The sequence below is a fragment of the Manacus candei genome, unplaced genomic scaffold, assembly GCF_025592945.1.
Source record: "Manacus candei isolate 608988 ecotype Guabito, Panama unplaced genomic scaffold, ASM2559294v1 h1tg000028l, whole genome shotgun sequence".
In the NCBI taxonomy this organism is placed as follows: domain Eukaryota; kingdom Metazoa; phylum Chordata; class Aves; order Passeriformes; family Pipridae; genus Manacus; species Manacus candei.
This window is the reverse complement of record NW_026138076.1, coordinates 11,225,803-11,252,012: the sequence shown is the minus strand read 5'-3', so window position 1 is coordinate 11,252,012 and position 26,210 is coordinate 11,225,803. Positions and strand designations below refer to the sequence as shown.

General features: G+C 37.0%; 2 protein-coding genes across 24 annotated transcripts in view; one reads left to right on the top strand and one right to left on the bottom strand.

Moving 5' to 3' along the window:
* Positions 1-98: 98 nt before the first annotated feature.
* Positions 99-18,408, top strand: AASDH (aminoadipate-semialdehyde dehydrogenase). Of its 4 annotated transcripts, none has more exons than XM_051790303.1 (15): positions 100-210; positions 685-938; positions 3,263-3,383; positions 4,087-4,427; positions 5,158-5,350; positions 7,519-7,760; positions 8,716-8,822; positions 9,210-9,382; positions 9,928-10,120; positions 10,632-10,750; positions 11,960-12,797; positions 13,853-14,016; positions 14,606-14,731; positions 16,091-16,222; positions 17,255-18,408. In XM_051790303.1, exons 2-15 carry the CDS (start codon positions 709-711, stop codon positions 17,645-17,647), a joined length of 3,372 nt encoding a protein of 1,123 aa, XP_051646263.1. In that variant the 5' UTR covers positions 100-210; positions 685-708; the 3' UTR covers positions 17,648-18,408. The 4 variants fall into 4 exon arrangements, with proteins under 4 accessions (XP_051646266.1, XP_051646263.1, XP_051646265.1 ...); XM_051790305.1 differs by having other exon boundaries at positions 137-214; XM_051790304.1 differs by lacking the exon at positions 100-210 and adding an exon at positions 230-377.
* A 324-nt stretch (positions 18,409-18,732) lies between these two features.
* The window catches only part of CRACD (capping protein inhibiting regulator of actin dynamics), a 125,019-nt gene continuing 117,541 nt past the window's right edge, over positions 18,733-26,210 (bottom strand). For all 20 annotated transcript variants that reach the window (XM_051790272.1, XM_051790267.1, XM_051790282.1 and 17 more), the window contains 3 exons: positions 25,919-26,109; positions 24,700-24,865; positions 18,733-21,533 (listed from right to left, as the gene is read on the bottom strand). In XM_051790272.1, the coding sequence (XP_051646232.1) occupies positions 21,373-21,533; positions 24,700-24,865; positions 25,919-26,109 (518 nt within the window). In that variant the 3' untranslated portion in view covers positions 18,733-21,372. The remainder of the gene's footprint in view (positions 21,534-24,699; positions 24,866-25,918; positions 26,110-26,210) is intronic.

Here is a 26,210-nt window from a genome sequence, read left to right as displayed (position 1 = left end):
ATGCCCAAACGGCGCGACGGCTGCTGGCCAATGAGAGCGCGGTCTTGCCGGGGTCCAGCCAATCGGAGGCGCGACCGCAGCTGGGGGCGGGGCCGAGAGGCGCCGGAAGTGCCGCGGAGCCCGCGGAGTTCCGGGAGCCACCGGGCCGCGCTCATCCCGAGTGGAAACGGGAAAACCTGGAAGGGGCGAGCGGGGGCACAGCCCAGAACGGTCGGTCAGCCATGCGGGCGTGGCGGGGGGGCTCGGGGGGGAGAGAAGGACACTAGCACGAGCAGTGCAAAATGCAGAGCCTGGGCAGTCCACGCGTCGAGGTTTCTGTTTGCAGAGGAAGGATTCGTGTTTCGCTGTTCCACTGAAAGAGTTATTAATTAATTAAAGTTTGCTAATGGAGATATTAATTCAGTAGTTCCCTGCTTTAAAAATAAAGATGTAACGGTGAGGAACAAACTACCTATGTACAATGAAGCCTTAGTGCATTGCTGTGTCCTGGGCTTTAGGATAAGACGGGCAAATGAGTCAAGAATTCAGCTTTAAAACATTGCAGTCTAAGGTACAATGGAACTGTGTGTTCTCTGCCATGGATCTTTTTTTCCCTTCTTAGTAGTGTTTTGTATGCGTTTATAATTTGGCTAAAGTGTTAGAAGTAAGGAGGTGACAGTATATTTTGGTCTGTTATTCTTTCAGGGGGACTGGAGCTGCGCGGCCAGGATGACGCTTCAGGAGCTGGTGGCTCGGGCAACCAGCCTGCACTCGGATAGAGCAGCAGTTTGGTTTGATGAATGCACTGGGAAACCTCCAGCTTTCTACACCTACGCCACAGTGGTTGAGCTGGCCAGGGAACTAACAGCTTTCCTTCAAAAGTACTGTGACCAGCAAGGCAAATGTGAAATAGGCCTTTACTGCTATCCAGGAATAAACCTGCCATCTTGGATCTTAGGGTAATGGTTTGAGCGTTTGCAATGTGTGTTAGGTTTTTAAGGGTCATCTGTATGAAAGCAAATGTTACAGTTTGTTTAGATTTTTAGTAACAGCAAAAATACAGTAATACCACAGTAGTGCAATTAAGAGGTGCTGGAGTGTTGCATTCTTTAAAGAAAAAGATGGCACTATTACAATCTTTTGAAAAGCCACTGCTGAAAAAATTTTTGAATCTTAAGTTCTAAAGGTCTGAACAGTCTGTAACTGTATCCTTTTTTAAAAAGCAATTTAGCATATTTATAGAAATACCAAAAAATTGATGACTGGTATTTTTGTTCTACTTGTTTGAAAAACTGAGGTGATCTGACAAATATCTATTAAAAAAAGGACTATGCAGGTTTTTTAATGTATTGTCTTGCTGGCAAAAAAGATGCTCTAAAAACAAATTCCATGTTTTAAGCTAAATGAATATTGTTTAATGTTCCATTACAAATATTGCAGAAAGAAGTAATGAGCAATGCAACACTAAAATGATACTGATTAATGAATGGCTAGGAAGTTGAAATGTTTGTGGTCTAAATACTCATGTTAATCCAGCATTTTAAAAATACTGCTTCTGCTGATTAATTGTAACGTTTGTATCTTTTATATACGTATCTTTTGTATCTCTAGCATTTATGATGTATTAGAGAATCACAGGATCACAAGTATATTTTCTTCAGCTGATGTTTACAGCAGCAGTTGTGCTTCCTGGGGGAATGGTCTGTGTCAGTATTTTTCTGTTGTCACACTGCATGTAAAATACACAATAGCACGAGAAGAGGTACCACAGTGGAATATAAAGATTTTAGTGGAGTGAGTGAGCTCTGTAATCATAAACCTCCCATAAGCCCTGAGAAACGTTCTCACTGATCAGGAAACACTTCCAGTGCAGCAGTGGAGCAGAGATGTGTAGGCACCATCTCTGGAGGTGTTCAAAGTTCTGAACAGTCCAGTCTGGTGTCAGGGCTGGCTCTGCTTGAGCGGGAAGTTGGACTCGACATACTGAGGTTCCTTGCAGCCTGTTTTATCCTGTATCCCAATGAACTGAGCAGTAACACAGTTTTCTTTTGCTCTGTGAGCAGGAGCTACTGGGGTGCTTTGATTTCCCCAGCTGTCACTGCCGAGCAGCTGACTGAGATCTGATGCAGGGCAGGTTTGGGTGCTCACTAACACAAGTGGCTGTTCAAGCACATAGAGTGCTGCTGTTTCCATGTCTCCATTCGGGATCTCAGCATTACTGCAGTGACAAACCACTTGCACAAAGAGGAAGTATAACTAATTGTACATACAGTACAGAACCCAACAGTAGAAGAAATGTGAAGATTTATGGGGACCGTTCATGTTTTAGTGGCCATGAACTCACCTTGGCGTTTTCTGTGGTGGTAACGAATTCCAGGGCTTGTTGTTATCCAAGGGCGCCGCTAGAGGTGGGCAGTGAGCAGCTGCCGAGGGCACGCTACAGGGCAGGGAATGGGAGCACAGAGGTAGTTGGTGCTCCCCTTGTTTTTTAGGGAAGGCGTTCCAGTTATGTGCTCAGATTTTCTTGCGCTGGATTGTTTAGACTCGTGGTAGAGTGTTTTCAGCGTGCAGGCTTTTGCTGTTTTTTTAAATGTGTTTCTGCATGTTGTATATCTATAAAAAGCTTATTTTTCATAGAATCATAGAATATGCAGAGTTGGAAGGGACCATCAAGATCATCGAGTCGAACTCCTAACCCTATGCAGGACACCCCAAGAGTCACACCATGTACCTGAGAGCATTGTCCAAATGCTTCCTGAACTCAGACAGGCTTAGTGCTGTGACCACTTCCCTGGGGAGCCTGTTCCAGTACTCAACCACCCTCCGGGTGAAAAACCTTTTCCTGATATTCAACCTAAACCTCCCCCAACTCAGCTTCACGCCATTTCCTCAGTCCTGTCAGTGGCCACGAGGGTGAACAGGTTGATACCTGTCTCTCCACTTCCCCTCGCGAGGATATTAATTTTGGTTGCTAGTCAATAGCAGAAAGTTTTAAAATATGGTGCTGTTGATGTCATATCTTTGTCATCACTTACTTACTTGGCCAGAAATAATATTGGATGTTTTCGTCTAGCTTTCATTTTTTCCCATGCTGCAAAATACCAAAAGGCAACACTGACTATTCATTCTACTTTATTACCAAAAAAATCCTTAAAAGTCATGTTGTGACTATATTTTCTAGCTCAGCCAACTATAAAAGTTCAAAAGAAATGTTAGTGAAAATTTAGAGGATTTTCTTAAGTTTTTTTTTAAAAAAAAGTTTAAAACATTTGTGTCTTGTTAGAATCCTTCAAGTTCCAGCTGCCTATTCACCTGTTGATCCAGATGCACCACCAACCTTATCCACTTACTTCATGAAGAAAACCAATCTTCAGTATATTCTTGTTGAGAATGACAAAATAAATGTAAGTTTTCAGACTTCTACAGGAAGCAGTAAAGAGCACTTTGGATGTGTAGATATTCAGATTGTATTCTGTTTTAATAAGCTTGGATGGGGTGCTTTTGTTTCTTCATGCCAAGAGGTTGTTTTTCTCATTCAGAAAAGAACGTCTTTAAAATTAGAAGTATGAAGTGCTTCTCCTCCTCTTCATAAAAATTGCCTTCTTTTCTGTTATGCTGTTGTTCAGACAAGCTTGTTGGGTACCAGCGTTGGAAGACTTTTCCAGACTTGTTTCTTCATATGGCAAAGTTAAGAGTTGGAAATCTACAGTAGTTCAAAAAAACTCCTGCATTTAATACTTTAGTTTCTTTTTGTCCAACTCCTCCCAGATTTTATACCCTCACTCATTGCAAAGGGAACAGACAAGATGGGACCATTTAGTTATAATTCAGTCGTTTGTCTTCTGCAGCATTCTTTTGTATATTTTCCTTTTCTTTTTCTTGCTTAGAGAATTGTTTATTTCGTGTTTATGAAGTCTATGTTCACTCATATTTAATATGTAAAAACACATGAGCTCAAAACTGTCTGATGCTTGTCCTCCAAAAGTAGAGGCATAAAAAATCACAGCTTTTTTGTATGAAATGCTGTTTCCTATTTCATTGCATACAGTAGAACAATAACAGTGCATCCTGAGTTCTGCTGTTTGAATTATTTATTTTCTCTTACAGAAATTCCGGATGTCCCACGTTGGGTATTTTTCCCATGATTCTTCCACAGTAGAACATATTGGTTTAACTCTCTTCCAAATGAGCTCGAGCAACACTGATTTAAATTCACAAGTAGATGATACGAAAAGTAAATGTGAACCTTCCAAAGCTGTGGGTAACTCACAGCCAGAATATACCGTTTGTCCAGATCAAACCGAAGTAAAAGCATCAGAAGGAGGATCCATGGACGTCAGACAGAAAGACATTTTAGCGTATGTCTTGCATACATCAGGAACTACAGGGATCCCCAAAATAGTCAGAGTGCCTCATAAATGTGTAGTGCCTAATATTCAGCATCTTAAGTAAGTGTGGTTTTCAGTTTTCCTTTCAAATGCTTTTACAAATTTGATGTTTAGGGAATTTTTTTATTTTTCTTTTAATACTTCAGAGGAGTGTAGGTAAGGTTTTTGCTAGCACAACTTCATTTCTTCCTCCTTACCTGTTTTCAGATTTATTTGTATTTTTTTATTTTGTTTCTAAATAGAATCATGTAACATTTTGTTTAACTGAGGGCTGTGCTTCAAATAATATGCTGTTGTTGTAAGTATTCTGGCTTGTGGCTTAAAAGAAACAGATAACAATATGAATTAAAATAGATAACAAGATGAATTGTTTGTTCACAGTTATATTCACTGTGTTCTGTAGGCTTTTAGTCCCTTTTAGGATACCCAGGTTTCTTACTGCTTCATTTAATACTTTAAAAAAAATGTATTATGGAAAATACCATCATTTTTCTTTCTTTTTCTTTTTTTTTAAATGTACATCCGTTAGTTGAAATATGCCTCTCAGTGCATAACTGTATTAGTGCATAACGTGGTGGGTATCTTTGTAGATGACAATTAGTTAAATCAACAGTTACAGTTCAGGGGCTCGTGCTCCAGTTACGTGGCCTGTATATGCCTACATATTCAGAGCAACCCTTACGATCTGAGCTTTGCTCATATGTATTTCTTTCATGCTTTCATTTTCTAGTTTGGAAGTGGCTTTTGAAGGCATGCTTCAGATTTGTAATTCCTAACTTTCTTATTTCAGATCCATATTTGAGATCACACAGGAAGATGTGCTGTTCCTGGCTTCTCCTCTAACATTTGACCCGTCTGTGGTTGAATTGTTCGTGGCTCTGACAAGTGGAGCCTCTATTCTCATAGTACCAAACACTATTAAAATGATGCCTCTGGAGCTCTCTGCTGCTCTGTTTCACCACCACCGTGTGACAGTGTTGCAGGTAGGCAACACCTAAGATAAGTATCTTCAATGTCTTGCTTTGCACTTTTGCTAACATGTACTACTCTTTCATCAGCCTAGATGCTGCTGTTAATGGGAAAGGAGCATTCTTCCTCAAAGGCAGTAGCTATCCTTTGTGTTGTAGAAAATTACCATTTGATCAAAACCTCAAGCATTTTGTGATAGAAAACAACTAACGATTAGTTTAGGAAACCATTAGTTATTAAGAATTAATTGAATTATATTGATTGAACTCTTTATTCTGAAGAATCTGATAATAGAGTAAACTGTTATAGACATTTTTAGCACTTTTTGATGGACTTGATCTTAGAGCCTTTCCTCATAAACAACTTTTAAGTTGTAATGCTAGTCTTTATGCTAAAAGTACAGCTAAACCAGTGCTATATGTAGGGTGATAAAATGTCTATTGTTTTTACCATAATGAAAGCAAGAGAATAATTGATTTCACAGCAACACATTTTCAGTTCACCTGTTTATGTGAGTCTTCATGTGTCTCTTATGTCTTAAAATAGGTCATCTCCTATATGATTTCAATTTTAATAGTTTTAAAGTTTGCAAAATTTACTTGAAGCATCCAGCATGGCTGAATAAGCATAGCCCATGCCCTGTAATCCTGTCCTGTTCCTCTTATCCTGTGACTGGTTGCCTGGCAGAAGAGGCCAACCCACACCGGGCTACAGCCTCCTTTCAGGCAGTTCTAGAGAGTGCTAAGGTCCCCCCTAAGCCTCCTCTTCTCCAGGCTAAACAACCCCAGCTCCCTCAGTCACTCCTTATAGGATTTATGTTCCAGACCCTGTTCCATTTCCTTTTCTTTTGAAAGAATGGTGCTAGTTGAGATTGTAGGGTATAAATTTAAGATTAGTGAGTGGCTAACTGAAGCTTCCATACCAGAAAAAAATCAACTAATTAAAAATCTGTTGTAATTATTCTCTGCTCCTATTTTTGTTTGTCAGGATTGCTGTAAATTGCAGTAGTGTAGAATTTCCTATCGTATACGAGTTTCATGATCAGTTTAGCTCACTTGCTTTTAGGAAAAAAATCTGAGATATTGTCTCTATTTAGCATGATTTTTTTTTAAATGTGTCTGTTAAGACTTTTAAAGATATGTTTTTTAATCATGTTAAGCAGTAATAGAGAAAGGCAAAATTTGGTGAATGAAGGTATTTAGATATCTTTCTCAGAAAAGTTTGATTTTGTGGGGTTTTTTTGATCATTGTCCTAATCAGTGAAGGAAGGGCTTCTCAGCTGAATTAATGACAGAAATGTTCTCCTTATAGCTTAACTGATGATTTTATGATGTTTCTTAAATTTTAGAAAGACATTACCTTCCCCCCTTGACTTTCTTGAGCAGACTTGAGAAATCTAAAAAGTGATTATGAGGAAGGGAAGAATATAAAATTTTTCCCTATTTTTTTTTATTGCTGTTATTCACTAAAGTTAAAATTATCAGTTGAAAAGAAATGGTCTTCATCTATTACTTGAAGAAAGGAACCTGGTAAGCAATAATTCCATTCATTTTCCAGTCCTCTTAATAGAAAAGTAGGCAAGAATAAGAGTGAAATGTGTCTGATAACATGATTCACTGTTTTCCCCTCAGTGAAAGGGCTCTACATCACCAGTAGTTTTATAGAAGTAGTTGCTTAAGGAAAGTGGTTTGGGTTTGAGGAGTTTGGTATTCGTTTTTATCTCTTTTTTTCCTGCTTATTTTAGAGTGTGATGTGAAAGCTTTCAGAAAAACTAATTCTTGTAAACTGTTATATTTACACAAATCAAGGACAATGCAGAATCTGACATCCTAGGAATTTTTAGTATTACGTAAAGGTCTTTACGTGTTCTGTATGCAGGTGAATCAGATGTATAGATAATATTTTTGCTGTAACATTCTGAATAAAGAAGAAACTCGGCAGAAGAACATTGATTATTGCTGATAGTATTCATTAAATGCTTCTTGTAAGAAACAATATACCACTGTGGTGTATACTGGTTTCAGATGGTTGATGCCATCTACTATACGTAAATGTTTTAAAGTACGTCCACAATGCAGCTGTACAGTGAATATGATAAAGCAGGAAGAGATGTACACATATACTGAAAAAATATAACAAGTCTTTGTTTTTTTTTTTCCTTTTTCTAATATGTGTTACTCAGGCAACACCAACACTTCTCAGAAGGTTTGGAGCTCACATTATTAAATCAACAGTGTTGTCTGCAAATACTTCACTTCGTGTCTTAGCCCTTGGTGGTGAAGCATTTCCTGTACTGAGTCTCTTGAAAAGTTGGAAGCACAAGGAGAACAAAACAACTGTTTTTAATCTCTATGGTATTACTGAAGTGTCAAGCTGGGCCACTTGCTACAAGATTCCTGAAGAGGTTTTTAGTGCCGATTTTAGGTAGGAAAATTCACTGTTTTCATGGCTTGGCATGTGAATGATGAACATCACCAGAATTAGAATCTCAGTCTCATGTTACTAGAGCTACTGAGTCCTCATGTGTGTTTATACTGGTAGAAAATGGGATGTTTCAGACAAATGATGTGGTATATTAACATAGCGCTTAAACCCTTGAAGACTGAAAATGCTGGATGGTCATGAAGTGTTATTAAATTCTCGTGTAAAACTAATTTTCATTCTGGTTTCTCTGAGTTCAAATATGATAGAAATTGAACTGGAATCCATGCAGAAGTTATTTAAAGTTGCTTTACTTTTTAAGTTTTGCTTTACTAAAGAAAATATATTATTCTATACTTCCACTCAGAAATAGCATTTATATTCAATATATGAGGTCCTGCAAGTGCATGAAGAGGCTGGAAAATGAAGGGAAAGGAAGGAATCGGTCTGCAGTTCAACAGAAGTCTATAGTAGATACATGACATTGAAATTAGTTTCTTGTATTTCAGTCTTTTCTAAAGGAGTCAACTGTACTTATTGCCAGAACATCAGTAGTAAAATAAAGGCTCAAACTAGGTAAGACAGGGAAAGACTGAGTTAGAAAGCAGTTACACATGCTTAAATTGGTTGACTTGATGGACATTTCAGCCTGGGAGACAAAAACTAGCTGAAGCTCTTGAGGTTCTCTCAGGGTATTTCAGGGTCCATTCAGGCCTTATTTTCTGTCACACAGCAGGCTTTTTTGGTATATGATAATGAAACCCATGCACATTGATGAGGTTTTGAATTTTTAATAAATTGATACATTTTTAAAGAAAAAACTTTTGTAGAAAGGAATCCCAGGCGTCTACTTTTTCTTTAATACCAATTTTTTAAAAGATTGTATGCTACCTGATTTCTGGAACAATTTTGTTCAGAAGGGAAAGATTTTTACTGTTTGTCTCTTTAATATATTTAGAACAGATTTTCCTATACCTTTGGGATCACCACTTCTTGGAACAAAAGTTGAGGTCAGAGATACCAACGGATCTGCAGTTCTTGAAGGCGAGGGACAAATATTTATAGGTTGGTTTATATTTCTAATTCTTCTGAGATGCTATTATTAATTGATTATTTTACTTAGTGTTTGCCTCTGATATACAGGTTAATATAGCATTTTAAGTTTTGATTGTGCTGGGAACCTTCTAATGGTATTTTAGGTTTTTGGAATGATTTTATCTGCAGACTGTGCCTTCATTATATTGACTTTTTTTTTCCTGCTTGCATTTTGAAATTATCAGCTGAAGTAATTTCTATGTAATAACTTAATTAACTACATAGCCAAATCTGTACATTGTAGAAATTTAGGTATTGATGATAATCTTATAGTATTTCTTATAGTGCTACACTTTTTATAATTTTCATTTACAGTTAACCATTTAATATATAAGACCACAATCTTTTCTTGTGTAGGTGGTGAAGAACGAATCTGCTTTCTTGATGATGAAATAACTGTACCACTGGGTACAATGAGAGAAACAGGGGATTTTGCAAGAGCACAGAATGGGAATTTGTTCTTCTTGGGTCGGAAAGACAATCAGATTAAACGTCATGGCAAACGTTTTAATACTGAATGTTTGCAGCAGGTAAGTGCTCACATCCAGTGAGTAGAGTATGACAGTAGAAAAAGGCAGGTATAAGGAACACATTGTTATCATCAGAAATGGGTATTTATTTATTTTCTCCTGGCTTTTAGGAGTCTAAAAGGAATTTGCAGGGTGTAATATCAAAAATCTAGTCAAATAATTTAGGGAGGAGTTTGTTCTGAGTTCTCGGGAATCTGTTTTATTGTGTTGTTTCTTCCAGGTGAATTGAGAACTGTATAAGGACCTGAAAAGTAGTGAGCATTGCACTGCAGTGCTTGTACAGTGATTGTTCTACAAGATTGAGTTCAGACTGTTGGATCATTTCTCATTCATGGCATTTTGGCAGATAATACATATATCTCTAAGGTCATTTTTATGTGAAGAAGTACAGACTTCAGCTACAGGATGATTTCATAGGATGTTCTGTAGAAATGTGAGACAAATGTGATTTTTAAAGGTGTGCTTTTTTTTCATTGTGTTTCTTGCTCCTTTTACTCTATTGATGAACTGCATTTCAAAGCAAGACTAATATCTTTTAATTACAGGCTGCTGAAGATCTTTGCCAGGTAGAAGCTTGTGCGGTAACCTGGTATCAGCAAGAAAAACTTATCCTGTTTGTTTTACCCAAAGATGATTTAAAAGAGAGGGAAACACTTAAAGAACTCCAGAAGCATCTACCAGCTTATGCAGTCCCTGATGAGATTATAGTTATTAAAGCTTTGCCTTTAACATCACATGGTAAATGAATTTATTTATTAAGAACCCTTGACACTTATTTTAATGGTATCTATTGCTTTTTTTTTTAATTGACCAAAATTTGGTACCTGATTCATGCTTTTGAAATGTGTACATTAGATAATTAACTCCTAGTAGGAAATCATGACCATTTGCTATGTTTTCTTGATAATGTTTCATTTTAGAGTCAAACAGTAACGGAAAAATCAGTTTAGTTTTAACACTGCACATTTATTTTCTCAGTCATTCCTGTTGCAGTCTGCAACAGAACCCTGACTTCAGCTGGGGAAAAATCAGGCCTTGAAGGTGGGGTTATGTGGGAGGCTAGAGTAAATTTTCAAAAACCTGACTGGGTTTCGTGTAGTTGATCAACTGGGTAAAAGGATACTCATGGAGTTGAGTATGAATAAGGAAATATGTACAAGAATAAAGTGACTATTTGTGCAGAGCAGGTTTTGGAAGGGTAAATGCTAAAAGAGCAATGAAAAAAAATCGTACTTTATTTTCTACAAAGGCAAAGTTGATATATCTGAACTGAGCAAGATTTACCAGAACCATCTAAACTCCAGAAGGCGGGACAGTAAGCTGAGTGACGCAGAGGAATTGTGGGAAAGATTGCAGTATTTATGGAAGGTAGTATTTTGAGCTGCCTTTTTATCTTTGCAAGTGGATCATTATACATGTGTCAGGAATTAACAGTTCTGAGAAGTGTGACTAATGCAACCAGAACATTCTAGCTGCTTATAGATTTAAGCAGTACAGCTCTTTCTGTTCAGTTAATACTTAAATATGATCGCTCTGCAGTGTCCAAGAGGGAGTCATTTATATTTTTCTATCAGATAAAACTGTGGGCTATGAGGTGTAAGCAATTAGCATGGGAAGGATGTAATGAGTCAGTAGCTTTTTGAATTTTGCATTGAAGAATCCTTTTCTTAAATAGATGGCACAGTTGCACAGTTGTCTCTTGGACTGTCTATTATTTCTAAACTTCTATGCTAAAGACTTGTTTTTCAAGGTATTATAATGTGATGTCAAACAGTACTACTTTTTTTTGAAAGGTAGACTTCCAAGTTTCACCTGAAAGTGGGATTAGCTGTGGCTAGGACTTGAACAAGTAAATGCAGTGAAATTATTTATGTATGCTGATACTTACTGTACTGATGGCAATACAAATGGTAACTCAGAGGGATGGGATGTGCCCTAGGCCCATTATGGACAGCAGAAGGCAATTTCCAAAACCAGAGGATTTGGATTTCACAACCAGTCTTAACAAGCAGGGAGTGCAGTGAGAGGAGACACAGTGATTGCTGTTTGTTGTAATAACAATGCCACATCCAAAATCCTTCATGAATTGAAGGGGTTATAACTTCAAAAGTAGGTAGGTAAATAGGTTACTTAAATAATTCAGAAGTAAAAGAGAACAGTTTATATAAGTTTTATTAATAATATAACCTACTTAAACCAATGTTATCAAAAGGCATCTAGGTTTTATCTGCAAAGTTGTCATTGATAAATGGTACCGAGATTGAAAACAGCCAATCAATACAGAGCACAAGTTGCTTTGATTCCTTAGACTGCAAAATTGGAATTGAGTAAAACATTTTGTAGTACAGAACTACTTTCTCCCTTCCTCCTCAGCTCTTGTTCCATCACTACCTCTGTTAGCACTAACATGTTTCATGTGATATTTTTTGCAGAGTAGTGAATTTACTAAGATGTTGATTTTTAGCAGGACTTGTAGGTGTTCAGGTGGATTCTACCCAAACTGAGTTTTTATGTGTGTGACATGGTGTGACACCCATGAACTGGTACTGGTACCTCTTTCCTTCTTCTTTTCTCTAGTCTGTCCTCGGTCTTCTGGGTGATTCCAGTGAAATTTCTAAAGATGCAGTATTTCTGTATAGTGGTGGAGACTCCTTAAAAGCTCTACGATTTTATGGTGAAATTGAGATGCTTGTAGGCAAAGCTGTGCCTGGACTTCTTGAAGTTATTCTCAGCCGCTCAATTGAAGAGGTTTACAGACATATTCTTAAAATGCTCAATACAGATGAAGACCAATTTATGAATCCTGACAATGTTGTGAAAAGAAAATTTGGTCCAAACAGTGGAGAGGAATTCCATGGAAAATACATTAAACTGACATCTGAAATAGCTCTTGAGGTTACTTCAGGATTAATTCCGTTTATTGCACTAAGCAGAGGAAATCATTTTTTCCCTGTGAATTTCACCAAGTCTTTTATGAAACCCAAAAATACAGTACAAGTAGGAGTGGACATGCTACAGCAGCCATCCTTTCTGCATTCCAAGGCTCCAAGTATAATGAAAAGCCACACGCAAGGGTATGAAATGGGAGAAAGAATTTTAACAGTTACAAACAAGGCAAATAAAAACGACTGTTCCAATGTGCAGCAAATCCATGGAGAATGTAGTCATGTAACAATGGCAGAGTTGGCATTGTCTGTAAGATGGAAGTCAAATACAAGAAAGTGTGTTGATGCATCACCACTGGTTGTAATACCATCTAAGGAAGAAGTATCTGCATCTGTGTATGTTGGCTCTCACTCTCATGCGATGCAGGCAGTTGATCTAGATTTGGGAGAAATAAAGTGGGAGAAGACCCTTGGAGACCGTATTGAATCTTCTGCCTGCGTATCCAAGTGTGGAAATTTCATTGTTGTTGGTATGTCTTTTGTTTCAACTTTCATTTTAAATTATTTTTTCTGCTGAATATGAGATGAATGACAGAGAATCGTATTTCTTATGTCTGAATGTCCTCCACCCATAAACATCCATACCTGCCTCGGAACCAGTTTATTGTAAAAAAAACAGGAGGAAGAAGTAATTTAAGTTTCATGATAACCAGTGATGGAGCTTATCTAATATAAACACTTGTGGCTTATTATATGTCAGTTTATCAATGAGGAGTAATCAATGGGTATGGGTTTTTTTTTAGTGGTTGAGTAAAGTGTGACCTTAATGGGTTGTTTTTTTTACAGTATGGAAAGGTGATACAGTCTCAGAATGTCTTTAAAAATGGTACCTCATATTATTTTTTAGAGTTTAATTATCTGACTCTTCTTTTTGGAAAATGTGAAGGATATATTTGGATAATTTTTTTTTTGTTTTATCATATCCATTGTCAGCGGAGTTGCTATTATTTATCTTAGTGTCAACTTTTTAACTAATGCATATACATCTCTGGTTAGCACAGAAGTCCAGGTGGTGCATTTTTTTATGCAAAGGTAATGTTTTTCTTGAATTTTGATTTCTTATAGCTCTGATAACAAAATTAAATGTTTCATTAACACTGAAGGAGTTTCTAGAATAACAGTTTAGTTTGCAGTAGAAAACATACAGACTTTATTCTTTCAGTACCTTCATTTTCAGAAAGGAAAACTAGAGAAAGAGGTAATTAAAAAAAATTCATATTCTCCCTTTTCAGCAACTTTCCGTGTCTTCTAATATTATTACTGTGAAATCTGATAGAAAGGCAGTGAAATAAGTATATTCTAAATGTAACTTAGAAAGAACACACAAAACAATCAACTTTGAGTGTATTAACTATCAGGAAAGACTTTGAGCTAAAAGAACAGGAGAAGCTTTAGAAAATGTTTTGAAACCCCACATCATGAATAATCTTATTTCTTTCCAGCAGTGATGCAGCTAGCAGTATATATCACACCATAAATGCAAATAATAATTCTTTTTTCCTCTGTCATGTTTTATTTCACATAGGTTGTTATGATGGCTTAGTATATGTGCTTCGAAGCAGTGATGGAGAAATACAGTGGACTTTTGTCACAGAAGACACTGTGAAAAGCTCTGGAGTTGTAGACCCTTCTAGTGGACTAGTCTACATTGGCTCACATGACCAACATGTGTATGCTTTGGATATTTATGTAAGAACACTGACTATAGAAGAATAAATATCCAATTTAAACCCTATTTGTAGTACACCAGAGGAAGCTCCACTGGTGTTAGTATTCTTAGGAGTCCACAATCACACTTCTGAAATAGGCCTGCTTGAAGTGGGATTAGGATTATGTGGCAGCAGATAGTTTTAGTGGTGTTCTCAACTGCGGTTCTTGTGTTACTAATCCTGGTTGAAACCAAATCTTAAGTTTCTTAGTTATTAAATTCTCCATGGGTGTTTCAGAATAGGGTGCCTAGCTAGAAATAGAACTATCTATGGCTTTATGACTGGAGAAAGAATCTTACATTCTAAATGGGTAAATAAAGGGAGATGGAAAATAAAAGGGGCAGATACTGCCTTTTCCTTAGCCGAATTTCTTTTATTTACTGGAAGAGAAAGTAGCCAACATATGTGTTGCTCTCATAGCACGTAGGTTATATCTTCACTTCTTAACTAGTGTCTGCTGAGTTAAACACAGTGTTTCATAAGGTTTGACATGCAAAGGTCTTTGTAAGCGTGATGAGCTCTAGCTCCAATTGAAAATTGTTTATTAATGTGTTTTCTTGTGCTTACAGAAAAAGGCATGTGTATGGAAGTCACACTGCGAAGGTGGAGCTGTGTTTTCATCTCCTTGTCTAAGTTCTTTTCCACATCATCTCTATGTTGCTACTTTAGGAGGACTACTATTGTGTGTTAATCCAGTATGTACCTTTGTTTACTTGTCTTTGAGCCCAGTCTCAAATTCAAATGAAACTAAAATGTATATCTGAAGTTAAAATTTCTTTTCTGATGAAAGGAAAGATGACCATATGTTACCATAAAATATTTTTTGCTTGGGAACCTTATACACAAGGTTACCATAATAATTCCCATGCTTCAGAAAGCTATCCGGTGATAAAGAGAACTGAAATGACTTGCTTGAAATCACATGCTGACTGTAGACCAAAATTGCAGTCAGTGTCTTCTCATTCCCATATACTACTTTATCAGGTTGACTAGTGAGTGAGAGCATGTCTGTAGATTTAGTTCCCCCACGCCCTCCCTTTGACAGAAGGATTGGAAAAAACATACGCAGAAATCAGAATAGAATCCAGAAAGAAGCCCCTTCATTTGTTTTACTGTCTGCCTGCCATCATCATTTAAAGAGCTGTCCTCTTAATCTCAGACTGCAGTTATATTCTTTGCACTGGGAAAATGGTATTCTTAAAAGATGTGGAGCAATTTCATGGGTTTCTGAGGCATTGTTTGCTTACAGCTGGTCCTGCCTGATAAGAGAAACAATGACTTAAAGCAGCTGTTAGCATTTTTGTATCACACAACCCACTAAGCACCTTTACCTCCCACCCACTACAAATGTCCTCAGTAATAATCAGTGTTGTATTAGAAAACCAGAGTGTGTTTTTGCATCCCTAGTGGACTGTGCTTAAGAAAAAAATGGGATTTTTTTATTCTGTAATCCAGAGTAACATGTAGTTGAGAAACCCAGCTACAAATGAGCCTGCACATTCCGATTTTTATAAATAATGATAATTCCTGAGGAATTTGCAGGATACATTAGGAGCATATGGTGACAATCAGACTGTGGGTTGCAGAATTTCCTACAGTATCAATATGACTTCATTAGATATCCTCTGCTTCACTGGTCCATGTCACACATACTGAGGAACTGGGAATGGAGTAAAAACCTGAATTTGGCATTCATTAGAACTACTACTACTACACTATTATCATCATTACTTTGCCTAGGAGGAGGAAGAAAAGGGCAAAAATGGGTATTGAGTATCCTATATAAAGCACTAAACATTTTGTTAGAGTAAGATTTGAAGAGTGGTTTTGCTTCTAGTATGCATTCTGGATGGGAGAAGCCTGCTTCTCTTTGATTTTTTTGTTTGTTTGTTTTGTCGGTTTGTTTGGAGGTTTGTTGTTGTTGTTTTTTGAGGTTTTGTGGATTTTTTTCCCCACACTTCATAACAGCCGTGTCAGGCCATGACGGAAGGGTTGTTTTGTGCTGCTTCTTACAGTTGTGTTAAGCATCAAATATTCAATGCTGCCACTTACAGGTGACGGGGAGCAAGCTTTGGAAAAGCATCCTGGGAAAACCACTCTTCTCCTCTCCTCACTGCAATGAGAACTACGTCTGTGTTGGGTGTGTGGATGGAAACTTATATTGTTACACTCATTCTGGAGAAAAGGTAAAAATCGTGTTGTTTTTTTATGTCCATACAAAACCCTGAATAAGATGCTTTATTAATACTGTTTTCTGAGGTTTAATGGTTGACATATACCTTTTTGTGAAACAAATAGAAGTGTATGTTGTTAGAGAGGGGAGAAAGCAGAAAAAAGTTTGCCTAAGATAATCTATGCAGTTCATGGCGAAACTACAAACTATCAAGTTGCCTGATGCAGTAAGAGAATTTTTAGTCCAGAACTTATACCCAGAGTAAATTGTGAAGTGTAGTGCCAGCAAATGAAATGGTTTCATTTGAAATTTTTCAAGCATGTTTAAGCCATCTCTTCTGCAAGATGGTTGATTATTCAGAAGCAAGGGTTTCTTAGAATGTTTTATGCATTTATCAAAAAATTGCCAAATCATAATTCTGGCAAAATATGTGTCAGCCTTCACATTGAATTAAATGAGAGTATTTTTTTAGTTCCTCAGAGATTAATCTTGTTTGTATCTCGTGTTAAGACAACTGACACCGTTTCTGTTTGTTGGCCTGACATGCAGTATACATGGCAATTCCTGAACCTTTTCTGATTATAAAATATATGTTAGCTTATGCCCTGCTCTCTGTCTGCTTGCAGCGGTGTTACAGAACTGATACTCTCTTGGGGAGGGATCTGCACACCATTAGCATGAGCAAAGGAAATCTACATTACAAAAGATATATCTGCCTTTCTGGCAAAGAATGGCATATTAACAGGATTCTTTAAGTTCATTACTAATTATGGTACAACAGCCCAAGAACATCCTTTTCCCAAAGTGGCCATCTTTATGTGGGCTTCACATAAGATAGTAACTTTTCCCTCTTCCACATCTATTTTATGAGACTTCTATTGCTTACTCTGTGTGTAAAACTTGACTTATAATTTGACAAGGATTTACCAGCCCTCACTGAAATCTAGTACATCTTTGAAATAAAATGCTCTCCTAGACTACAACTAGTCTATTAAAAAATTATATGAAAAACCTTTGATAATGTGTGGTTATGTTCTTTCTGTAGGTTTGGCAGTTTTCCACTAATGGGCCAGTGTTTTCATCTCCATGCCTCTCAAGTTTAACTAAGCAAGAAATATTTTTTGGCTCCCATGATTGCTTTATCTACTGCTGTAACATGGAGGGTAATTTACTGTGGAAATTTGAAGCCACTTCAAGTGTGTATGGAACACCGTTCATTTTCCAAAGTGATGACTTAAGTAACAAAATTCTTTTGGCAGCAGTATCTACAGATGGCAAAGTGTGGATCCTGAATGCCAAGAGTGGAACAGCAGAAGGAGTAGATAAGCTTCCAGGAGAGGTTTTCTCTTCCCCTGTAGTATGGGGAACAAAGCTTGTTGTTGGCTGTAGAAATGATTATGTTTATTGCCTAGATCTGTATATAACAGGAAAAAAATAACAGCTAAGTTGTTAGGCTGCTTTATTTTTATTGTTTACATTTGTAAACTAAGAACTCACATGTGCCCTCTACCTTTCTGCCTGTTTTTCTGCAGGCAAGAGCTGCTCCTTGCAGGCTTATCAGGTAGCATTTTGCATCAGACAGTGTCCAGGTAGGCTGTACTGATGGAAGGAGAATGGCTGCTCAGCAACCTCCCAGAGAAGGGAGAGTCTGTAGTAAGATGCCATACCCTGCAGCTTGAAATAGCATGTTTGTCTCTGAGGGATGAATATATTGCTTTCTCTGAGTCCAGCCTAGCCTGTGCCTGGCTCTTCCATTTATCAGGCTAGTGTCTGTCTAGTCTAGCAAGGTTTCTGTGCCAAGGCAAGGTAACCCAAGTCATTTTTTGAATCTAACTTTTAACTTCATTTCTGAAGACATAGCCTGCACTGCATATACCTGGTAGGAGTGACCTGTTTACTATAGTTTGTACAAACTGAATAGTTCTTCTTTTGTAAAGGACCTAGGCCGTCCATGACTTCAGTTCATTCTAGCATATACTTAGACTCCATTGAAGTCAGTAGGAGTTACTTCTTGTATTCTAAAGCAGAGAATATACTGTATATATTTATTAAATTCCAGTGACAGGTACAGTATGAGTTCCAAGATGAAGTGTGCACTGCTCAAATCAACCATTGTCAAATAATTTTTAAGTGATTTCAATGAATGCTGTCTACATTGTCTTTACAAGAACTATTAATAAAAGGTTGTGTAAATTGGGTTTGGTTGTCTTTAACATCTTAAAAGTAAGTACCAGTGGCCTTACTAATGCAAATCAAAAGTATTTACAGTGACTAAAGTATGCTTCCCTGAAAGCATTTCTGATTATGAGTCTTCTAAAAGAAGTATAATAGGAACTATTATCGTATTCTCTCTGATGAGCCATCTACTTTGAATCCTATATTGCTTTATCACATTTGGTTCCTCCATTTTATTATTAGCAGAAATGCGTAAGCAAGACACATGTACCTCCGTAAAAAGTTCTATTTGTAAAGCAAATCTGAACTACATGATTTGCAAAAGGAGACACACAGTACATATATCGATTAGATAATTTTGACTGGGTTATAGTTTAATAAGAATTAAAATGACATTAGTATAATAAACAATTGCACTTTAAAACATTTGAAAAATTAAAAAAGTACACAACGAATACCCCACAATTGTACATCTTATAGTTTTTATACATTACTATATGAACATAGAGGTTAATCATATATAACCTTGTCAGAAGAAATGGTATTTTGTGTTTGTATAAGTTACAAAAATTTGAGACAATATACTACATAGTGGCTTGTTCAGTTCTTAAAATATTTTTGCTGTTTTAAGCTGGGTAGTAATGTTCTGGGTTTATTTTTACAGATTTCCAATACTTTATCAGAAATGGTTGCAACAAAGCTAAAGCAAAGTAACACTTCACTTCGTTGGTATTTAGTGCAAATTTTTGTTAATTTAACATGAAATGTCACTGTTGCACTTGTACACTTTAGAAATGTTTCCATCGAGTACTGCACGTAACAGTTTCCATTGTTACACTAGATACCTTTATGGTTGAAAAAAACCCTCTGGTTTGAAGCTTCAGCTTAAGACCATCCTTAATGAAAACTTATTCTATGTGCTGTAAATGGATTGTATTGGAAAATTGCATCCTTATGTCATGCACAATAGCACCTAACTTTGCTATGCTTTTCAGAGTACCGGTATTTTTAATCCTGATTTACTTCACCTTCTCTGTATGTCTACCTGGCTCCCCCTCCCAAGAAATAATTGTAAAGATGGGTTTCAGGCAGTTTAAATTACAAATAGGTACTGCAGGCAAACAAACTTGGAAAAAAACCTTAAATTTAACTTAAGATGCACTAATTCCTGGTGCTAGCAGAGCAAGAAGAATTAAGGGGCCAATTCTTTCTTCAGATATTGAAGACATTAAGTTTTTTTTTCCCCTAAGCATTTGAGAGCAGCATTGCCCTGTTTCTGTTTAAAACATATTAATTACTTATATTAACAGTAAAAAGTTACTTTAGAGATTCTGTTTTAAATATGAAACTGAGCAAAACTGATGGCTTTTGACCAAGAAAGCCCATCTTGCTGCTGCATATCTACTCAATCTAACACATCCACTGTGTTTGTGCTATTGTAACCATGATAGGGAGCCACTGTTTGGTGGGAAAGGCTGTACTCGACAGTGACTTGCTGTTTGATTCTGAGAACAGGAGGATACAGCAGGTTTCATTCTGTTTTCTGCATAAAGTGCTACTCCTTATGCTGCATACAGCAGTTTGGCTAAAACACTTCCATGAAGCATATGTGGCATCATTCTATAATGATATGTCTTCATTTTATGAAAATGTCTCCTTTTATGATGTCGTAGGCTTAAAGGTTCTTTTAAGCCTTATGGTTATAAGGAGACATACAGATTTTTTAAAGTCTTCCTTGTAAAACAAACTCAAGTGAACTATTTAATAGCGTGACTTTCAAAAATGCAGACCTAGCTATTTCTATGGGATGTTGAGGATAGCGACATTTTTATTACATCTTGGACTTTATCCTTTTTTGTAAGAGAGAGGGAGTGAACATTTTTATTTTAGTTAGGTGAAGTAATAAAGTTTTCAATTGCCACAGCAGATACCTGAGATGGGGTAAGTAACCTTTTCTGAAGTGATCTGGCTGTATTGGTCAAAGTACAGGAAGTTATCTGAACTACCTGAAGTTGCATGTAAAACTGGGAGTAAAATCGGGAAGAATGCCGAGTTAAAACTCTCACTGACTTAGCTTTCCATTCTCAGTTAACTTCAGTTCTGCCAGTCTTACTCCTGTGGGAACTTACTGAGACAAATTCCATAGCTACATTTGCAATGTAGAACAGTTTAATTCCAGTCATTCAATTGATTTAAAGTTGTAATCTGCAATCACTGTCTCTATGCATCTTAAATATGGCCAAGCACAAACAGTGATGCATTTAAATGACTAGAAGAAACACTGACTTCTTGGCTTCTTTTTGAAAACTTAATGATATTTGCTTAAATAACTGTGGGGTTTTTAAAGTAGGATTAATTGTTTTTTTCCTAGGAATGAGGGAATATAGATGTAGTATATTAATACTACAATGGAAGAAATTACCTCAGCATTTGGATGGTACCATCTTTCTGCTTATTATTTGCATGTGGAACGGTATATCCTGAAGTTCTTCATTAGGGAAAAAGCTTTCAAATAGCAGGCAGAACTGACATTTCATACAGTTTAACATTTTTTTTTTAAATTATGAATAAGAGAAGGGAACATGCATCTTGCCTTAATTTTAACAACAGACTGCTGAAAGAAAATTCTGAGATCTCGATTAAAGTTTAGAGATCTAAAATTCCAGAACTGAGTACCCACAGAATTTAAGAAGCATCTGAACTGAAGTTCTGGCCCTTATTATGATACTCACTAAAATTTACATCCAGTATCTGAGCATTCTTAAGTTTTTGAGAGTCTGGCTGTGAAATTTTTGCCATGACCTCATTTAGCTATTTGTCAAAGCAATGGAATATATGACTTGAGTAGGCTTAACAGTGAGCTAGAGCAAAATGGTAATCAGTTCAATTTTCAGTCCTTCCATACATGCATTTTCAATTTTGTCATGTGTAAAATGCAGAATAAATAAAAGAAAGCAATTAATAGCAATAGAGATGTAGTTTTACAGTTTACTTTATGATCTGTGGACAATCACTCCAGGCTTTTGCTTTCCTCTTGGCTAACGCAAGCCAGGCTGGTTCTGTTGACACAGGGTTAGCATCAGGCGTAGAGAATCTCTTGGCCACCTCTTTTGTCAGTGGGGTTGATGGAACAGAATCTGAAATTTCCACTGGAGAGGAAAAAGAAAAAAACATTAGTTGAACCCTGTGCTTTCTTGCAGGATTCTAAAGGTTTCACTTATATATGAAGATGAGCTCAGTTGGTTAGAGCATGGTGCTGATAACAACACCAAGATCGTGAGTTTGATCCCCTTATGGGCCATTCACTTAAGAGTTGGACTCAATGATCTTTGTGGGCCCCTTCTAACTCAGAATATTCTGTGAAACTCAACCAAACTTAGTATCAGATCATGCCTCCTTAACTGTTGTTGATTCTGAACCAACACTTGATATTTATTTCCAACACTTTTAGGTAAATCTTACTGTATTTGCATAATAATCAAGTGAGGAGGAGCTGAATTTCCTTTTTCAGAGGTGACTCCAAGTAATCCAACTCACAAAACAGGGACAAAATTTTCAGTCTCTGTGAGAGCCAAACATTTCCAATTTGCCAGGCTTCCTCTTTACATAAACTGTTTTAATTACATCTGCAACATAGCAAACAATGGGAAATAAAGCTAGGGTTTTTTTCTCTTTGGTAACACAGCTGCTGCACATGTTTAAGCCAACTGCATTCAATAGGATTTAAAGTCTCTCTTCAGATTAGTGTTCTTAAATAAACTAAGAGAAGAAAGTGGTCCTATAGTTGCCTGCCTCAGTTAACCCTGCCCATGAGACTATCCTGAAAAAGAAATAAATCTTCTTTCTCCATTAGCTGTTTGACACATTTTCTTCTAAGTAGTGTCTTTAAGACAAACAGCTGTCTCTGCAAGAAAATGTGTTGAATAAACAACTGATTTCTAAGAAGCAACTTCACAGAGCAGAACTGTAGAATGTATCATAGTAACCAGATGGGAAGATTAATTCTGAGACAGTGAATGCCCTTGAAAGCAACCTGGATAGAAATGAGTCCTGTCTGAAACCTATGGAGTAACTCTAAAAATCATAGTTACAAAATAACTCCTCACTCATCCTCCCCCTTACACATTTTCTTTTTTTAGAGCCAAAAAGATTTTTTTTTTGCTAAATGTTCAGATTCAGTCCAAATTCCTTTAGTTGAATTTCATTTTCAGGTTTTTAATGTTTTAAAAAGCTTTAAAATTCCATGGATGCCAAAAATTGTTCATGCTTTACAGCATTTTACACGTGCCTTACAGCATTCCTGTCAACCTGTAACAGGGCTCTATTGCAACCCTACTCCAAAAGATTCAGCGGTGTGATGTTATGCTCTACGTGGTCAATTCTAGCGGAAATCAATTCTTTCTATTACGTCTTTAATCATATATTTTTATCTGTAAATAATGAACCCTAGCACAGCTACTACTGTAGATGGATACTTTGAAAAGCTAATTATTTTAAATGCTATGGTAATTTATGCTATTTTAAAGGTTAGACACTCTTATCAGTTCCTGTTGTACAAGACTCAAGTGCAACTCTGAAATACACCTTCTTTTAAGTTTTGGGTGTTTTTAATGTCCTTAAAGGAGAACTCAACAAACTCATTTTAAACATGTCCTAGGCTGGTCTTCTGTCTTAAATGCTCTTCTAACTGTGGGAAACCCAAATTGGTCCTGTCATCCATAATAAACAAATACTTGTATGTAGATATTTGTGTAGTTGCTAATGGCTGCCTGGCTCCAAATGTAGCCAGTAATCACAGGGAAATCCAGTCACTGTTCCCTTTAGGGCCAATAGAGTTATTTCACTTTAGGTGACTGACAATTGGTAATTCCTCCTCAATTTCCCCCTGAACTTTCATTCTAGTGCAGACAGACTGATCCTGGATAACTGGAGTTTGACCCTTCTTTGGTCTAATTTGGCATCATCTGTTGTGCTGGAGTTTGATTTCCGCTAGAATTGACCACGTAGAGCATAACATCACACCGCTGAATCTTTTGGAGTAGGGTTGCAATAGAGCCCTGTTACAGGTTGACAGGAATGCTGTAAGGCACGTGTAAAATGCTGTAAAGGTTGAAAATTTTGGGCAATCTATGTGAGATGGTTTGAGTTGGAAGGGACTTTTAAAGGCCCTCTAGTCCAACCCAAGATGTTGCAAATTCTCAGGGACATCTGCTCTGGTGTGCAGCTGCAGTGTGAACATCCAGCTGCTGAACAACTGAATATAGACATGCACAGGGGTTGTTCAGCTTGGGACAGTCTGTAGTGTAGGAGCAGCACTGCTTTTTGTAACTTTACTGTTACAAATCAGATAAATGAATCACCTCATTGCTTTCAAAAGTTGCATTCCATAGTTCCTGGCTTGGAGTGGTACTGACTAAATGCAACTGATACATGTATTTACTTTCAAAGAAGCCCATGATATTTACTGTGCAACTTGTAAAAAGGTTTCTTCAACACCTATCTGTACTCTTCTCCAAAACCTTTAGCCTAGGAGTACTGTTAGTTAGAGAAATATTAGGCAAGTTTCTATTTCAACAATCACTTTATACCACCCCAAATATTATGCCCTGTGGGGAAGTATTTATTTCAGTGTGCCTGCCTTTTGAGTATGGAATTTTTTCAGCTTAATTGAAGTGACAGATAAAGCAGTAGGTTCTGGTTCCAACCTTCCATACCAAATATTTGACTGGTAACAGGCTTGCTTCAACTGAACTGATTCATTTTTGCGTTTTTCAATGAAATGGGAATACTCATTTCCAATATTGTGGGGTGAATATTTCTCCTTTACAAACTGGGAGGTGTGAGAACACAACATGCTTCATTTCCTACACAAATACATTTTGTAGAAGTTAAATATCATTCCACTTCTGTGCTAACCCCCAACCTAAAGGCAAAACAGTACTGCAATTTCAATTTACAGTAAATCTGATCCCTCTAATGTGCATTAGTCATGTTCCAAAAATACTGTTGGATATGGCTTGGGGAGACAGCCTAATTTTGTTGACTTGAACTGGGGCAATTCTAAGGAACTGCAGTAGGGCAGCCTTAATAACTGGGGAACCTGCTGAAAACCTGTTAAAATTATGTATTTCCAGCATACTGGCCAGCACATCAGACAGGGACAAGTTGTGTTGTTCTGTGCTGAAAGCAAATTCATTTGTAATTCTAGGGGTACTATATAAGGAGAAAAAAGTAATGTGTTCACTTTCTCCAAAACATGCAATACCATTTCTGAAGTGCAATATTTCTAGAGTGAATCTGAATCTCTCACTGTACCTGTCACAGAAGTTGGAAGGGTGTTTGACTTTTTTAGCTGCTCCCTTCTTTCTAGTCTTGACACAGCAGTCTCAGTTTTCTTCTCCCCTTCTTGAGTTGTAGATTTCTGCAGTGTGCTCGTTTTGCTGCTGCTACTTTTATTATCTGACTGATTACTTACAGCAGCCTAGAACAGAGAAGGAAAACTGCTAAATGAGAAACAGTCTGTCATGTAATGGCTACAAGTTCGAGATGACACACTTGGTTCTTTCATTCATCACCTGGCCTTTCTTTAACCTTCCTTTCTGGCAAAGGATCACAACACTCTGATACTTCTAGAACCAACAGTTATTAGAGACTGTAAAACAAACCACCACAAAGTTAAATTTGTCATGTTGTTACTTCAGTCAAAATACTGAACAGTTTGAGCCAGCCCTGCCCATTAAATACAGCACTGAAACACACTGTGCATCTACAGGCAACTTCACACACACTGGTTTTCTTCTACCAGTTGTCTGTATCAGTGGTTGTACATATATCCATCAGAAATCTGGGTCTCATAACAGACATCAAAATATATTTAGTTATCCATGTAATCTCCCTGTTTACCATCTGTGATATCTATATACAGCATCACCATTTGTGTAGCATCACTTTGGTACTGTAAGTGGAAATGCTTTCCTTACTAACATGAAGAGTAAATAACTATTTGGAGAATAGGAAAGAAGTGATACTTGAATTCAGTGCCTGCTTAAGGCATTTGGATGTATCACATGATTGTCCATTTCTTTAATTTATCTGTATTTTATCCAAATACTACATGTAACAATAAAAATAAATTCAGACTTACTAATATTCACCTATAAAGGTGTATTCCAACTGTTATTCCCCAAGCATTAACATCTTATTTGCTCAAGCTCTAAAAGAACACATTGCACACAATTTTTCTGTTCCATCACCTGCACACTGGTTTTGCTTATGATTGCCATTAACTACCACCAGATATCATCAAAGTTTACAGTAAAATTGTCATATTGTTGCGAAGTATTTTTTCTTAGAGGTCTTGGTTTTGCAAAAGCAAACTCTGGACTTTCAGACTACTTTTTACTCACTGTCATTTTAGCTTTTATTAAATCTTACAAACAAAGCATTAAAAAAATGCTCCACATAAGAAAATTAGCTAACAGTTATAATCATGGTATCAGTATTGTTAATAAGCAGGTTCCTAAAGATTGCTTACATTTTCTTTAGCCAGCTTCTCTGCTTGCTTTGCCTCTCTGGCTTGTCTCCTCTCTTCCCTTGTGGCTTGCTGCTCACGAAATCCCTTTTGCTTTTGCAGTGCCAATGTAATCCAAAGCGGTTGTGAAGTTTCCACTTTTTCCATCAATTTAGAGCCATCTAAAGAGTGCCTGCTCTGGAGGACAGGCTTTTCTGAAAGAAAATATGACAAGAATTGATTGAGTAATGCACATCTCTTGTCTCAAGAAAACTTCTGTACCTTGTGGAAACACTGGAGGTAAGCCCGTTGAATG

What these genes read in the sequence shown, in the direction of transcription:
- AASDH (XM_051790303.1), top strand. Translation starts at nt 709, where the DNA reads ATGACGCTTCAGGAGCTGGTGGCTCGGGCAACCAGCCTGCACTCGGAT. An exon ending in CGAGGGACAAATATTTATAG is followed by an intron (nt 8,823 to 9,209) that starts GTTGGTTTATAT and finishes TTTCTTGTGTAG; the next exon opens with GTGGTGAAGAACGAATCTGC. An exon ending in TGTATGCTTTGGATATTTAT is followed by an intron (nt 14,017 to 14,605) that starts GTAAGAACACTG and finishes TTGTGCTTACAG; the next exon opens with AAAAAGGCATGTGTATGGAA.